At 46.9% G+C, this 17212-nt stretch overlaps 1 protein-coding gene across 4 annotated transcripts in view; it reads right to left on the reverse strand.

The window, feature by feature from the left end:
* Positions 1-17212, reverse strand: part of LOC118207907 (histone deacetylase 7-like) — a 77640-nt gene that overhangs the window by 35263 nt on the left and 25165 nt on the right. For all 4 annotated transcript variants that reach the window (XM_035382096.1, XM_035382094.1, XM_035382095.1 and 1 more), the window contains exon 2: positions 16954-17022. In XM_035382096.1, the coding sequence (XP_035237987.1) occupies positions 16954-17022 (69 nt within the window). The remainder of the gene's footprint in view (positions 1-16953; positions 17023-17212) is intronic.

Genomic DNA, 17212 nt, shown 5'->3' on the forward strand with positions numbered 1-17212 from the left:
TATGTCTGTGTGCGAGAGTGCGCGTGCGTGTGTGTGTGTGTGTGTGTTTCATCCCACTGCAGCTAAACACCCACTTGGTAGTTCACTGTGACACTGCAAATGAACGGTAGTGCAATCCAAGTGGTCAACCCCAGCTCCCTATTTTTCCCCTCATCCAGTCAGTGGACACACACACACACACACACACACACACTAGCTCCACCTCTAGAAAAAAAAGTCATAAATAATGAGGGGGAGGGGGGCTGTGAGAACCTGACACCCCTGAGAAAGTCATCCCAAAGCCCGAAGGCTCCGCAGGAACATCTGAAACTTCCCAGCCTGAGAGGGGGGGCTGGCGTGCCACACCGCAGCCTTTACTCTGAGCGTACGTCTGGCCGTCGCTCAGAGGCACAGGTGACCATCAACAGGATCGTAACCCGAGACCTCGAACCCTCCACCCCCCCCCCCCCCCCCGGTCTTTGTTCCCGCGGGCCACCGAAGCGCGCCCCATGACGGAACGGGAAGCCGCGCCGGCTGCCTCACACCGCGGGGACACCGCCCGCCCGCGCCCCGCGCCCCGCGCCCCACGCCCCGCGCCCCGCTCGGCCTGTGATGGAGGCAGGCCTCCGCGGAACTCGCGTCTCCCGTTCGCGCCCTGGCGTGCGTGAGGTCACAGAGTTCTCGATGCTGTGACTACTTTTAGTCATTTTCTCAGTACATGCCCTGATCCTGGATGCCTTACGTAGCTCACATAGTTCACATATCATTTGTGCTTACAGCTGGATATTAGCACAAGTCAGAACACAGTACCGCAGGTGCACCTGAAGCGCACAGCCTGGACACAAGCCTGCAATCTCCCCAGCCGCGAACTGGCAAACGGCTGTGCCACACTGGGCGCATTTACATGCACGCTAATACTCTGACCGTACCCCGATTGTGGCAATACTGAGATGACTTAACTGGTCATGTAAATGTCTTCCTCTGATTCTCTTTATTAGCGCACGGCCATAATTGGCGCATTCCTGGATTTCTGCTAAGCTTTCGATTTTTTTGGTGCGGGCAGACGCCCTGCTCAGATTTCTTTCGGCTTTCTGAAACTGCACGTGTCCGGCAGAAGCTGGAGATCCCGGATGAAAACAAACATGGCCGTCGAGTACATCGTTTCCTTCGAGCATACGCTGATTATGGAAAGACTCATGTAAACTACTGGAGTAACTGCATTACTTATATCCATGTGTACTCGATAATGTAAGTACTGGCACAAACTAATTACTCCCAATAATTGGGGTATTGGTGTGCATGTAAACATGGCCACTGTCACCTGTAAACAAAAGAGGTTACAATTTCAATAAGTTGTCCTTTGGAAAGGGGTATTCAGCTTTTTAAAATTAATTAAAATGTATTCATTTAAATTGGTGAGTAATTCATATGCAGAAAGACAGTATATAGGCCATGGCCTCTCTGCCTTGCTGCTTAAATGTAAAGCCCCTCTCCCCCTTTGTGGTACTGATTAGATAAGGACTTCAGGTGTTTAAGTGACAAACTGCATGAGATTCCCAACAGATCGTTTGGGCTCTGGCCTGTATCTTGTGGCCAGGTGCTAATGCGCTAACAAGCTAAAGTGTTCATTCCTGTTCAGTGTCACCAGGCTCACGCTCGCCTACTGAAACTACAGGCTCCTGAACCAGCGGGACCCACCACTCCTACTGAATCTACAGGCTCCTGAACCAGCGGGACCCACCACTCCTACTGAATCTACAGGCTCCTGAACCAGCGGGACCCACCGCTCCTACTGAAACTACACGCTCCTGAACCAGCAGGGCCCACCGCTCCTACTGAATCTACAGGCTCCTGAACCAGTGGGGCCCAACGCTCCTACTGAAACTACAGGCTCCTGAACCAGCGGGACCCACCGCTCCTACTGAAACTACAGGCTCCTGAACCAGAGGGGCCCACTGCCCCTACTGAAACTACAGCCTGGCCCTTTAATTCGTCAGTGGTGGTCGGCAGCTGATAAGAAGAATCCTGAGGCATCCCAGAACTCTGCGTAATGAGGCTTCAGTATCTGGTGTTTTTTTTTCTGGCGGCGTTAAAAATGTAAGGTATTGCAGCTGGAATGTACGAACATCCCATCCCAGACACAAGACACCAGGGGTCCCACCCCTCCCTACCCAAAACACCCAGGGTCCCATCCCTCCCCACCCAAAACACAGAGGGAACAGGCCTCCAGCACATTCTGACTTCCAGAGAGGGGCGGCCAGAAAGAAGAAAGGACGACTTTGCGAAGGAACACAGGAGCACTGGAGTCTCTCCACTCCACAGAGTCAGATGGAAACGCAGTGCATTCCTCACACGGGACAAGCAGCCCTAAACGTGTTGTGACTTCTTCCAAAAAAAAAAAAACACTCCAGTAAGACGTAGACGGCCAGCTAAGTCGTGTCTTGGGAATGAGAGAGGGGGAGAAGTATATTTTTCAGCTGTGAATGTAGACCGATGTGCCGTCATTATCTTCATGGTACGCAAATTTAAGGGACACATAATTTAAAAAACTGATTTCAACACATTATTTTCCGCAAAGCAGTGCCCTGACGTGGCGAGCAAAACGTAACTATTTTAACTGGGGAGACAGAAAGCAGCTGGCAGCACACCGGAGGACATGAACAAATAATTATACTGGCGGACGGCTGAAAGCGTAACCAAGCCTCATCGGTCCCACGGCAACAGGAGGCCTCTGAACCCGCCAAGACCTCGCAAAGGGTCAGCGCTACGACAAGAGTTTGCAAGGGTTTGAGTGGGTATAGGGATAACAGGGAAGTGACCTGTCGTCAGTTTAGCGCACTGAAACGAGAAAGGAGCTCTCTGCCAATACGTCGTTAACAACAAATGCGGCAATGGCAGTGGTGATTGGTGGCTATCTTCCGTTCATACTGCCTAGATACTACGGAATTATAGGCAGAAAGCATCCACCAATCACTGTCGGAATTGTTCTGTTTCTAATTAACAATGTACTCTGTGATTGGTGGAAAGCCCACCTCCGGTTTTTATGTCTAAAGTGATGACACATCATTAATGTCCCAATGTATGTATCCCAGAGTGGGCACAAGAAAGGGAAAGCTCTGAATAGCGATGCACAAACGGTGAATGCAGACATTTTAAGAGTGGAGCTCATTCGCTTCCCTGTGGCGAGAGAGGTAAGGGAGCCAGCTAAGGAAGCAAGCGGTTGTGGAGAGCGCACTTTCCCAGCGATGGTCACGTAAACGGCGGGAGACTCAGGTGTTGACGGGAGCAAATGCAAAGCCGCGTTGCGGGAAGCAACAGGAAGTGCCACTTTATTCCTCGGCCAACGAACGCTGGGAGTTCCAGCTCCCCGGTCTCCGTATCCTGCTCAGAAACGCGCGGGACTTTTGGCACTTTCTTTCGCAAACACGTCTGGCTCCGTGTCGGTCACCGGTCAGTCCCCGCGAGCCGCTCGCCCCGTCGATGCGCCTTCGCCCCCTCAGACCCCCCCGCACGCACCGCGAATCCACAACACAAATAACAATTACGCTTGGCCGGCACGTTCTGCCGGACCCGGTACACGCCGCTCACCCTCCTCACGCTGTTTCTGTAACGCGATACAGCTCCAGTCCTGCACAAGAGGGCCCCTGAGAAACATCAGACTGCCCAGGGGCTGCGAGAGAAACACGCCAAAAACAGACACAGTGAAGGACGGAGGCGCACCTGTCAGCGCGCGCCTGTTTCGAGGCGCAGTTATGCAAACGCACAGGTATTTCCACCCACTTTCTTCCTCGTGTTTCTGCGACAGAGCTAATAATAGACGTCTTTGTCACCTCTTCAAACACTGATTTCATTCCAAACGGGGCTCTGGAGGTTGCGCAAGACGGGCCGCTCGCCCATTCCAAGCGCCGTAAACCGAAAGTCATGAGAACCGGAGCTGCTGTGCCCATTTCACTTCCCCTTATTTAAATGTGCCAGGCTCACACCAGCCTCAGAAAACACAGGGCTCTGTTTTAATAGAGGCATTTAAACATAATACTTAATTAAGCATACAGTATAAGCATTGCCAGTGAGTCGGTTACGGGTACAACAAGGGCTGGGAGAATGAAGCTTTGTCAAATGTGTGTGCACACGCAGGCACAAATGTGCTGTTTTGAGTTTTGCATATTTGTGTGTGTTTGCCTGCTGACAGAGTAGGGGTGTGTGTGTATGTGCGTGTGTGTGTGTGTGTGTGTTTACACAGAGAGGATCAGGGAGAAACAGTACCACAGCTAGTTAGGCTGATGTTTTATGCATGCTGAAGGGGGTGAAATTTCCACTGTGCTTCTCCTCCAAGTTTCCAAAGCCGATCAGATTTCTCCCTGTGAGGAGGCGGATTAAGACCGTGATAGTAACCTACACTGAACACTCTCAAACAATACCACATCCCTACTCACACTCTACACACAGAGCACCACATCCCTACTCACACCCTACACACAGAGCACCACATCCCTACTCACACCCTACACACAGAGCACCACATCCCTACTCACACCCTACACACAGAGCACCACATCCCTACTCACACCCTACACACAGAGCACCACATCCCTACTCACACCCTACACACAGAGCACCACATCCCTACTCACACCCTACACACAGAGCACCACATCCCTACTCACACCCTACACACAGAGCACCACATCCCTACTCACACCCTACACACAGAGCACCACATCCCTACTCACATCCTACACACAGAGCACCACATCCCTACTCACACCCTACACACAGAGCACCACATCCCTACTCACACCCTACACACAGAGCACCACATCCCTACTCACACCCTACACACAGAGCACCACATCCCTACTCACACCATACACACAGAGCACCACATCCCTACTCACATCCTACACACAGAGCACCACATCCCTACTCACACCCTACACACAGAGCACCACATCCCTACTCACACCCTACACACAGAGCACCACATCCCTACTCACACCCTACACACAGAGCACCACATTCCTACTCACACCCTACACACAGAGCACCACATCCCTACTCACACCCTACACACAGAGCACCACATCCCTACTCACACCCTACACACAGAGCACCACATCCCTACTCACACCCTACACACAGAGCACCACATCCCTACTCACACCCTAAACACAGAGCACCACATCCCTACTCACACCCTACACACAGAGCACCACATCCCTACTCACACCCTACACACAGAGCACCACATCCCTACTCACACCCTACACACAGAGCACCACATCCCTACTCACACCCTACACACAGAGCACCACATCCCTACTCACACCCTACACACAGAGCACCACATCCCTACTCACACCCTACACACAGAGCACCACATCCCTACTCACACCCTACACACAGAGCACCACATCCCTACTCACATCCTACACACAGAGCACCACATCCCTACTCACACCCTAAACACAGAGCACCACATCCCTACTCACACCCTACACACAGAGCACCACATCCCTACTCACACCCTACACACAGAGCACCACATCCCTACTCACACCATACACACAGAGCACCACATCCCTACTCACACCCTACACACAGGGCACACATCCCTACTCACACCCTACACACAGGGCACACATCCCTACTCACACCCTACACACAGGGCACACATCCCTACTCACACCCTAAACACAGGGCACACATCCCTACTCACACCCTACACACAGGGCACACATCCCTACTCACACCCTACACACAGGGCACACATCCCTACTCACACCCTAAACACAGGGCACACATCCCTACTCACACCCTACACACAGGGCACACATCCCTACGCACACCCTACACACAGGGCACACATCCCTACTCACACTGACTCGTACGCTCTCGTACGGGTTGTTGTTTGCTTTGGTACTCACTATGAGCTGCAGAAATAAAGCCTGGGACTCTCTGGAGAGCGGGGAGGCAGTTGAGGGAGTTTTAATCAACAGGGCAGAAAGCCTGGGCAATTTTAATTAGCCAGGACCCCCTCCCCTCTGCATGGTTACGCTAGTACCCTCTATTGTTTGGTTTCCTGCTCGGGCCAGGGAGCGCTTATGATTGCAGCTTCTACCATCAGCAGATCGAAAATAAATATCGTAAAAATAGAAAAGACAGAAACTGCTTCCCTCTCTCTCTCTCAGTCTCCCTTGCTCACACTCTGTTTCTCTCCTGGCTATAATTAGGCAGAGTGCGGCTCAACATCGCTCGACTCTGGTTGGCGATAACATCCTCTTTTTTGCCCCCTTCCTTTCTTTCTTTCTTTCTCTCTTTCTCTTTTTCTTCTTTACCGTCTGAGACCAGGCACCCTTTCCCGTCGCCCCTGGCTACAGTGGCTTCTTGCCCACGGCCTCTGCAGCCATCCCATAAACATGCAGGAAGGAGGCCCTGTCACCATAGCAACCTCACTAGACAGAAGGAAGCAGAGTCTATAAAAAAACACAAACCTCAACACCAAAAAGACACTTCCTGTTGGCAGAGTTTTGTCTCAGCCTCCTTTTAGAGACTACCACAGGAGAACACTTATTTATGTGATATCACTCACACACGCACACACATACACACAAGTACACGAACACTCACAAGCACACACACTCTCTCTCTCACTCACACACACACACACACATAGACACAAGTACATGCACACACACTCAAAGAATTAGCCAGTGTTGCAGAGGTACAGTAACAGTAAAAAAAAAAAAAAAAAAAAAAGTCTTAAAAAATGACAGATTCATCCGTTCGAAGAGGCACCTATCCCTCACCAGCGGCCAATCCACTTGACTCAAGACCAGAACAACAGAAGCGCCACAAGTACTTATGCACTTCATTTTTTAAGTCCATCTGGATTAGAGTGCCTGTGGAATGTTTCTAATGTTATGCAAGGCCTACTTTACCGGTAAGACATCAGAAGGCCTTCAAACACAGCTATTTATAAATTACACCTCATGAATCAGGTGTGTGAATTAAGGCTTGCTATTCCTCCGTTTCCTCACAAAACTTTTAGGGTGCAGAATGGGATGGGGGGGCAGGGGAGGGTGCAGGATGGGATGGGGGGTGGGGGAGGGTGCAGAATGGGTTGGGGGGCGGGGGAGCCTGGGGGTGCAGAGGGCACAGTTGAGTTTATGATGATTAACAAAGCCGAGCGAATGGTACTTTGCACACAACCATACCCAGAAATTGAGTATTGAAATTGAGCCAATCAAAAGGCCGCAGGAATGGGAAGAGCGGCACGCCAGTCAATCTTCTAAATCTTTTGGGGTTCATTCCAGGCCTTGCCCGAGCTGTGCTAACCCAGAAAGGAGCGCCTGCTCTTCCGCGACGTTGTTTTTGAACACGGACAATCGGGTTTGTGCCCTCGCAGCTGTGTGACATGGTGCTGTGGCTGTTTTCGACGTTGCTAAATCAACCTTGTGTAAGACAGGATCTCCAATTATAGCCTTGGAGTGCACGTTCCTGCCCTCTCGCTCTCTCTCTCTCTCTCTCTCTCTCTCTCTCTCTCTCTCTGTCTCTCTCTCTCTCTCTCTCGCTCTCTCTCTCTCTCTATCGCTCTTGACTGGGGTTACCCATAGCAGGCAAATCCGTTTCTGTTATTCAAGTCTGCACATCGAAACATCCAGCTCTGCCGCAAATGCATTCTGCAGTATGGGTGTGCTATTGACCATCTTGAGCACATAAGCTGTGTGCAGACTGTTTGTTACGAGGGAAAGTATCAGTTAAACATAAGCGAGTGTGCGTGTGTGTGTGTGCGCGCACGCGCAGCCTGTTCCAGTCACAGGGTGTGCATAAACACTCCACCCTCCCCCTCCTTTTGAAGTCCTAACACCCCCAGCTATTTAAGCCTATTTATAGCTCTGAGAGCCAAACACAAAAAACACAATACAAGCAGTGATTATACCTGAAGGTGTATTACACTAAGGTGTGCCAACCCTGTCCAACACTGACGCACACATGCACAAATGGCTTCTAAAAGAAATTCCAACATACTCCCAAGCCCCACCCAAAAATCAAGTTGCCCTTTCAACAGACCCCTGTAAACACACATCCCATCATGCACCTGCTTCCCCTCCCTTTCACCTGGTCTGGAACATGGCACACAGCAGAGTGAGAAGAGGGTGTGTCTCCGGGGCAACAGACGTAAAAATCCACAGACACCGGCACATCCAGCACTACTCTCCATTTTACCACATTCGGATTAACATAGCTGCCACTCAGAATTACCTTCCCACTCACTGACCAATCATAATGCTCACTGACCAGTAACAACCAATTACAGAAGCAGAGTTCCTGTTTCCATTTCAGCTAAACACTCATGGTATGAAGCTGCTCTCTTACAGTTATATAGCAACTACTGATCAGTTCTGAGGCTTAATTGTGCCAGCCACTCCACCTCTATGCCGAAACCCCAGCTAACAGGTGGGCCAAAGTTCTACTGCCACTGCACCCTGGGATCGCAGGTCAGTCCTGCAAATCCAGGGGTGTGTGCCTGAAGCAGACAGAAAGAGGGCCCCCCAGTGCTGTTTTGCAGGGCAAAAGAACCCTTACTTTGCATGTGCTGAATACAGTGAATGTGACTTTGATAAAAATGATACATAAGTTGGGGGGGTGGGAGTGTAAAAGTTGATAAACACAAATTATTTTTCCCCCCCCAAAAGTCCATTTTCTGACACACTAAAGGAAAACATAAAGAACTGTGAAAGCAGCGTGTGAACATGCAGCTTGGAACTCTGGAATGGTTCAATGCTATTTGCTACTTACCCCAAACTGCACTTTGGCAGACTCAAAAATGCAGATAATGACACCTTACCGATCCCTCTTTCTCCCAGTCTCAAAACTCTTTAAATTTTAACAGCTGTTCTGGGAAAAATGGGGGGGGGGGGGGAAGAGCGCACATTGTGAATATGCCGAGTCACAGGCCTTCTGTTTCAATGCACAACAACCAGGGAGGGAGCCGTGAAAAAGCCCAAAAACACACACAAGACTGCACGAGCGTGTGCACTCGTGGTGCAACTGGGCGCTTTCAGCTCAACGAAAATAAGGTGTCCCCATGATCAGTAACTTTGCCTCGTGGACTGACATCACAGGTTAAAGGAAAATTCATTTTCCATTAATTAAGATCATTTTGAACTCCATGAGCACATTACTTTACATTCCAGGAAACAAACATCACCTCAGCCAATAGTTAGCCACGGCTGAGCTTAAATCTTAACTATTGTTTTAAACTTGAATTTTGAGCCACAGATGTAAACGGGTAGTCCACTTTCTGGAGGTTTTTAATAGTGGGTTTCTGAGTGTGTTCCTGATGGGCCTGGACCGTTCTAGATGACCAGCTGGCTTTAAAATGGCTGACACAATGGCCAGGACATTTGGGAGTTTGTGGACTAAATCAAGAAAATACACTTCGAGTAACTCCAAAGCAGCGTGTAGAGCAAAGTTATGTTTCCAGAGGCTGTACATATGGACAGATTAATTTTACACCATTTAATCAGAAAACATATAAACATAAGCATCATAAAGATAATTATTAGTTTTTATACTGTGTTGGTACTTCTTTCCTTCTCAAGCTCTTCACTCCAAAGGACCACTAAGTCATGGTTAAGATGCAGCTAAGGAGTAGCCAGGCCTAATGCTCTGTGCCAGCCTAATGCTCTATGCCAGTAGTTACCAACCTGATACGACTGTGTCTGGCAGCATTTTCAAACCTTATTTATTCTAGCCAGAATTTAAGGATGAGGAGCTGAAACAAATAGATACTGAAAAGAAGAGGGAACATCAATTTCCGTATTTACATCCTGTTTGAGGGGAGTTAGCTACATTTGCAACAGATCAGGATTGGCTAAATATAGACGGTGGAAGTGACATGAAGACCATTTTATCATTGTTATGGCAAGTTGGAATTGAACAAACCATTTTTAGATTCAAAGGTTGAATCAATGCAGATTAAGAAAAGAATGTGCATTGGATTTTGAAAACACAGTATATTGATTCATTTTGGTATGAATTGACAAAAAACTGTATTGATTCACAAACTGTGAGTAAATTTGCAATATTCTGAGAGCAGAATCAGTTGGGAAGCAGACAGAACTGGCTCACATTAACTTGGTCCTAAATACTAAAAACACACAAAATTAGGTGTATGGTCACCCACTGCAGCAATATCATTGATAGACAAGCTAATGTCAAGTCACACGCTTGTGAATTTTGACTATGACCACACATCTAATCAAATGAAAACAAAACATTCAAGCAGTACTGGGGGAACAAGATTTTATATATGTATGTACATTTAACACCTTCTGGAGAGTTGGCTAGCTACCATGTTCCAAAAATAAATAGTATCCTTTATAGCATACAAAATACTTGGCAAGCTAACTAAATTTGCAATTGTAATAACCATCCAAAATGTAGTCATGCATATGGTGTGAATCATGTGAATATTACTTGGTTAACTTCATACCTCACATTAACCTCATGACAACACACCTGTCAAAGAATTTATTACTAATGCACAAACAACGCAGCGCACATACTTGGGAGTAATGGTTGATCAAAGCCTTCCAGGTTCAAGGCACTAAGCAGTAGCAGTAAAAAAAAAAAAGGCCAACAGGATGCTGGAATATACAGCCAAAGGTATTTAGTATAAATCCAAGGAAGTTATACTTATCATACGCAATGCATTAGTTAGACCACACTTGGAGCATTGTGAGCAGTTCTGGGGACTGTACTACACGATATAGAGGCTCTGGAAAAGGTTCAAAGAAGAGCAACAAAATTGATTCCTGGTATGAAAGATAAAAGCTAGGAGGAAAGACTTAAGATGCCTACAAGCTTAGTAAAAGGAGGCTTAAGGGTGATTTGATTGAGGCTTTTAAATTCATAAAGGGGATCAACAAAGTGAACTAAAAGAGATTCTTCAGTTTCAGTTCTGTTAGTAGAATGAGGGGACATAAATGAAAATGAGCAAAAAGGTAAATTCCATACAAACATTAGGAACTATTTTTTTCTCTCACACAGAGTAGCCTGTGTGAAATAGCCTTCCAGATCACGTAGTAGAGACAGACACTGGGGATTTTCAAGACTAGGCTTGATATGGTGTTAGATACTAGGTAGTCTGTAGGCAATCATGGGTTCGTTTTTGAATCTCACTTCCTAGCCTTGGTGAGAGACGTCGCTTTCTAGCGCCAGTGCAGTTGGCTCTAGTATAGGTCTTTCAGCCATCCGCTGTATTACAAGTCAGTGGAGTCAAGATACAAAGCTAATAATTTTTTTGCACAAAAACATGTAGTAGCAATGGGTGCTTTTTCTTTGTCCAATGTCTCCTCGTGTGCCAATTAATTGAGTCATTTGGACGTTTTAATATTTTGTGGCCAGTTCAGGGACAGTTTACTTCAAGGGACAGTTCACTGTCCATCACACTATGTCCGAACCCAGGCCGGACTTCGTGACCATATACGGGTGCCCCTTCTTTCCCAAGTGCGCAATCTGTGGCACCAATTTGTACAAAATGTCAGCACAAAAACTGCACTTCTGTGGCTTCTAAATGCTTTTCACAAGCCCATAGAAGGTCAATGGGTGATATCACAGTCACTCTGTCCGTATTTTTTTTTTTACAGTCTATGTCTGCTTCTCGCCACGTGTAGTAATGTTAATATAGGAAGCCACGGCCTCAGTCAGTATGCACTATAGGAAATAGTTCAAACTGCAAATAAGATTCAACGTCATTTTTTAAAAACATAAATCAGGTAATGTACACTTACGCAATTTTGGGAAGCATAACATTGCTGTACAAGCTACTTTGTAGTTAACTGAAGTGAATCTTCTTGCTTAAGACCACAGACTTCCGAAATGCCCCCAATACAGAAACCATGAAGCTGGCTGCTCAAAAAGTAACTTCTGTAAAGACCTAAAACATCCGTCATTGCACAAAACGCGTGAATCAAAAACACCAAAAATGAAACAAACTTGAAGTAAGTTTAATGTCATTTTCCCACTTTAATTTCAGACGACATGGCTGGCTCTAAAATTATAACGAATTATATCAAAATCAAAATCATTGATTTTGATTCAGTTGTGTTACAAACGGTTAGCGCCAAAGCGCACATTGGTTTGACAAGAGCCATTCTCAGTGGGTCAGCCCGCACCTCGGCCCTGTTTTGGCCGTCTGCTCGTGTCTGCTGGAATGCGGCAGCAAAGCTACATACAGCCTGGCTTTGGGGAGGGGGGGGTCTAATGGGGGGCGTATTAGGAAAAACTGGATATCACACCAGACAAAGTCACTGTTCTTTTTCCTTTGTGACATGTTTTTTACACAAATGGTTTCTTCTGTTTAAGACTTTCACACAGTTTTTGGGGAATGAGATTCAGTTATCATCGGAGGTATAAAGCATCGTCTCATTCAAAGAGCCCACACGAGTGATAATGTGTCACCCAGGTGCTTTTCTCTGAATGGCCTTCAGCCAGTGACCCCTGCGAGACATTTGCTATAGGTAAAGGTGTGGGAAACGATGGGTAATTCTGAGCTGGAGAGAGAGAGCAGTTCCTCATTCATTGAAAGAGGGCATTCGTTGCTTGTAGGGGCTGGGGGGAAACCAGTGACATCACATGATCACCAAGCCGCTCTCGTGCTAGGAGGCAAGCTACGGTACAATGTGAAAATGCTCTTCTCCACGCTCGTTCGATGTGGATCACCTTACCTGCCTGGCAACAGGCAATCTGATCCTGGGCCAATGAGACTACCCTGCTGTAATGGGGCTGCACGGCTGTCAGTTTGAGAGAGCGCAGCTAACGGCTACGCCAGCAGCCTGGGGGCCCTTGTTTTCAAGAACTCTCCATGTTTCTCTAGAACTCCATGGAGTGTTCTAGAACCTCACTTTCTACAGCTGAGGGAGCCCTGTGAGAACAGAAAGCATTTTGGTGCATGCAGACCGCAGGACAAACAATCCCAATTTTGATTTACCGTCACTCCTTCGCCACTTCCTCAGTGTCAGCAAAGGGCTTCCTGCTCTCCCTTTTCCATAAAAAAGATAACCTCCCTCCCCCACCCCATAAATTACACCATAAAGCTGTGAAACAGACTCCGTAGAAAGCGTGTCCTCTACCGTCACAATGGCAACAGGTCACATGACCGAGAGGGGGCCAACGGGAGCAGAGCTTGATGGGCGGGGCGGGACGGGAGCCGCGGAGTCTCGGCCAAGCCGCTGCTCGCTAACTTTTCGCGGTCGAGAGCATCCTAGCGTGAAGCAGTTTATTTACACTAGCTTACCGATCTCTACGGCGCTGTTAATTTGTCCCGTCTCTGTTAGCGCAGCCAAACGGCACGGCGCCGAGCCCGGCCTCCGCCCCTGCTGCGTGTGTCCTGCCGCGGCTTCGCCCAGATGTGGGGCATGAAACTGGTCACCATGGTCAGACCTTAAAATGGTCTGGAGGCTGGGCCCGTTTCGGACAATACAGCATTACAGTGTTTAATGTTATGACAAGCTCCTCTGGACCGTGTACAGCTCCAGACCTCTTTCTGTTAGTGAAGGTGTAGGTTGTGACACTGGATGGGATTTTTTTTTTTTTTTTTAAACTACCCCTCTTCCCTCAACACTCACTCATACACACACTCCCTCGCTCTCACTCACACACACACACACACACACACACACACACACACACACACACACACATACACCCGGAGTCACTTATGCCTGCAGGGTTTCACAGTTCACAGAAGACATCAGCAGGCAGTGAGCAGTCAGCTGACTTGTGTTTCTACAAGGAACAGGAAACGTGATCTTCTCTGCTCCCTACTGAAAAACAATCTCTCTATTGTTACATGCTTATTTCTCCTCTGCTGGTGAAATTGGGGATTTTTGTGTATTTTGGTTTTGCTTTCCTTGTGTTTTTTTTATTTTTTATAGATCTGAAGCATTTTCCTCACCCCAATTTTCACAGGGTTAGCAAAAGCAGTCCCCTGGCTGAACCTAAACTGGGACAACCTCAACATGTGCTGCCCTATGACTTGCCAGAACCAACTACAGAACCAACTGGGCTTTGTTCCTATTTATATAAGTTGAATATATGCTGAAACTGCTCTTTGAAAAATAGGCAAAGGCATTCTTGCCTACATGAGGCAAAAGATTCTCCTTTGAAGAGTAGACTTTTTGGAATGTTTTTTCAACATTCTAAGTCAGTGTTCTACAACACCTGCTTTCAATTACAGTACCAGTAGTGATTGTTACATCAGCATAAGAATGTTCAGTTAACAACATTCTGATCACATATTTCTGATCTGACACCTTATACGTGCTCATTCTACACAGCCACATCAAAGCTTCCAAGTACATAAAAAGCAGTTCAGGTAAAACAAATGCAGGTATAGCTTTTACCTGCATACATGGCACACAGATGTGGCTTAACCAGGACTTTATAAAGCAGCAGTGTAAAAATGTTACACTGACAAAGTACAGTAGGGCCAATAATGGCCATATGACACTACAGCCATTCCTATCAAGAATAAGGGGTAGTCCACTTTTGTGTTTCAAATCTGTAAATTATTTACTAATTTATTTGAGTGAACCAGGTTAACCAACACAGAACCCTGATCTTCCAAACAAATTCTGACTTGAGACCAGAAGTTAAGGAGCTCCACAAAGCTTTTCAGTTGTGGCTGATGGGAAACGAAGTACGCCTCAAGCGCCCTTGGCTTCGCGCTCTGGACTTGGTCTTTTATCGGCAACACGGAGAAACGAAGCGCATAACCTGGACCGGAGCACGGCAAAACTGCATTCCGCTAGAATGGGAAAAACTCACCAAGCCGGTGACATGATCTACGACAGGAGGAAACTCAACCTCAACCACACCGACCTCATCTTTCACACAAAAATGTGAAAGACAGTAGAGGATGACCTCCATCTGGCTTGCCAGGATTAATACGCTCATTTAGGACGCCACAGATAAGCACTAATTAGGCTCTGCGTGAGGGACTGAGGAAGAGCACACCACACAAAGACAGGCTGTGTCTGATCCCTTCGATGAAACATGTGAAACCGTACACTCTCGGGCCCTAGCGATGACCTCACTTTGTTTTTCCAGAGAGCGGAGGCTTTTGAGAGGAACATGAGCGTAATTCAAGGGGCCTTGTGTTGTGTAGGAAGGGGGGGGGGGGCGGTTGGTGCGACCTACGGGCTAAGGGTCAACTTGCCTCATATTTACGTGCTCTGAGTAAACGCACCCAAGCAGCCGCCAAAATTTAGGCTAGCGTAATGCGACTGAGCATCGGAAATCTTAATTTTCAATGGATTTAACGCCACCGGCAAAATTATTTTACAAAGCGGCGTTTCTGTTTTCATAGCATAGTAGTTATGTTGACAAAACGCTACGTTGTTCATGCAGACCGAAACTCGTGGTCTAGTTCTACAGCAATGCACACCCAAACTCAGAGTGCCATGGCGTCTTGTGACCAAGCTTGAAAGGCATGTAAGTTATGTTCCAATGCACGACATCTCCCAACAGTGACTTGCCAATACTTCTTAGTAGGAAACAATAAGCAGCGGCATTAGCTTTTCAACAAAGACAAAGACGCTGGGATGAGGATGTACCGAAGCGCTTGCCAGCCGTCCGGCTCATCTGCTTTGGTTCCGTGCAGCCCTGCCGTCCTGTGATCCTCTCGCTCCCGGCACAAAACTGCACTTGCTACATTGTCTTCAAGAGGATGTTATTTTCGTGTTTAACATTGTATCCTTTTAAAAACAGGTGTATCCAAGACAGCCGTTCAAATTCAGTAACTTGGGTGCATTAGTATCAACGCTTTTGTTGTTATTATTTATATTCTTATTGTTATTCATAATAATGATGCTTATTATAATTACCGTTTTTAAAAATCATATCTGTTCGGCAAAACATTTTTGGGGACCTTGCGTTTAAAATCAAACTGTTAACCTTGACAGGATGCACAGTAAGTCGGTACAAAGAGGAGGACCATTTTGCAAGCAGAGCTACCACAGAACTTGTGTGTCAAGTGTGTCTAACATGAGAGCCTCGGCCATGATGTCATATGCACCAGTTGAAATTCTACACCCTCAACCGCAACAATAGCCCTGTTTAAAGGTGACAGCTAATTGTGCCGTTGTGTGTTAATCAAATCCGTTGTGTCATCCGCTTGGCCGCCCCACAACCTCCGCACCAAAATTACATCGGCTTTAACTCAACGGTGAAAGCATTTCCTCAACGATGCTATTTTTGTGCGCAATAAAATGTATTTGCTTTTGACTCCGCTTTAAGATATGACAATGTAATACGGCCAAATAAATATACAGAAACGAGAGGTAATTAAGGAAGTTTTAAAAAAAGAAACGAGACCAAAAAAAAAAAAAACTACCAAAGCGAGTACACTAAAATATTCAAGTGCTTTAAAATCTTACACTTAATGCACCATTTTCTCTTCTTTTCGGATTCTTTGGATTACTCTTTTTGTTATTTTCGCAAAACACTTAAATATCATATTGCTTTTAAAAAAGCAGTTTCTCAAGGGTATGCATATGACCCACAATTACGCGCACATTTCTACGGCTGTAGGCTACACCCGGGCAAGTTAGAAGAAAGTTTGCTCCCGTGGTGAACAGTCGAGACGGATTCAGACAGAAATAGAACGCACTACCATAGCACAGAAGTGGCGGATTACCCCACAACAGCCAGCATAAGTAGCAAGTTTATATTGTGAAAATAAACAGCCGGCTAGCAGAACCAGGCGTACAGGAGTCAATACAAGGGTAATGATATCAGATGAACCGGATAATGGAGAATGTTACATCAACTGCGTTTTTCCCAGTAACGTCTTCAGTAATTGTCATAATTATTTATACATTTACAAATGACTATCCTGCAAAAGATATCGGTATTTGCACTGTACTGGAAGATGATATTGGGGGAATGAAGGTCACAATACTGTACCTGCCGCTCCCGCTAAATGAATCTCCTGTCTGTCAGTGTCTAAGGTCTGTCCCGACGCCGTAATTCCATCTGTGGGGAGGACGAGAGTTAGTTATAAAATGATTCTCCTACTTTTGTAACAGCACATCAACAATGAGATTACTTCTATCTCCCCATGCCGATATTCCCATTACACTGCTGGCAGAACACACATCCCGGCACGGCTGATAACTTCTCACAGAAAAAGTAGCCTATTACTTGTTGAACAGTGCATTGCACG

This window comes from Anguilla anguilla, chromosome 11, assembly GCF_013347855.1.
Source record: "Anguilla anguilla isolate fAngAng1 chromosome 11, fAngAng1.pri, whole genome shotgun sequence".
Classification (NCBI taxonomy): Eukaryota; Metazoa; Chordata; class Actinopteri; order Anguilliformes; family Anguillidae; genus Anguilla; species Anguilla anguilla.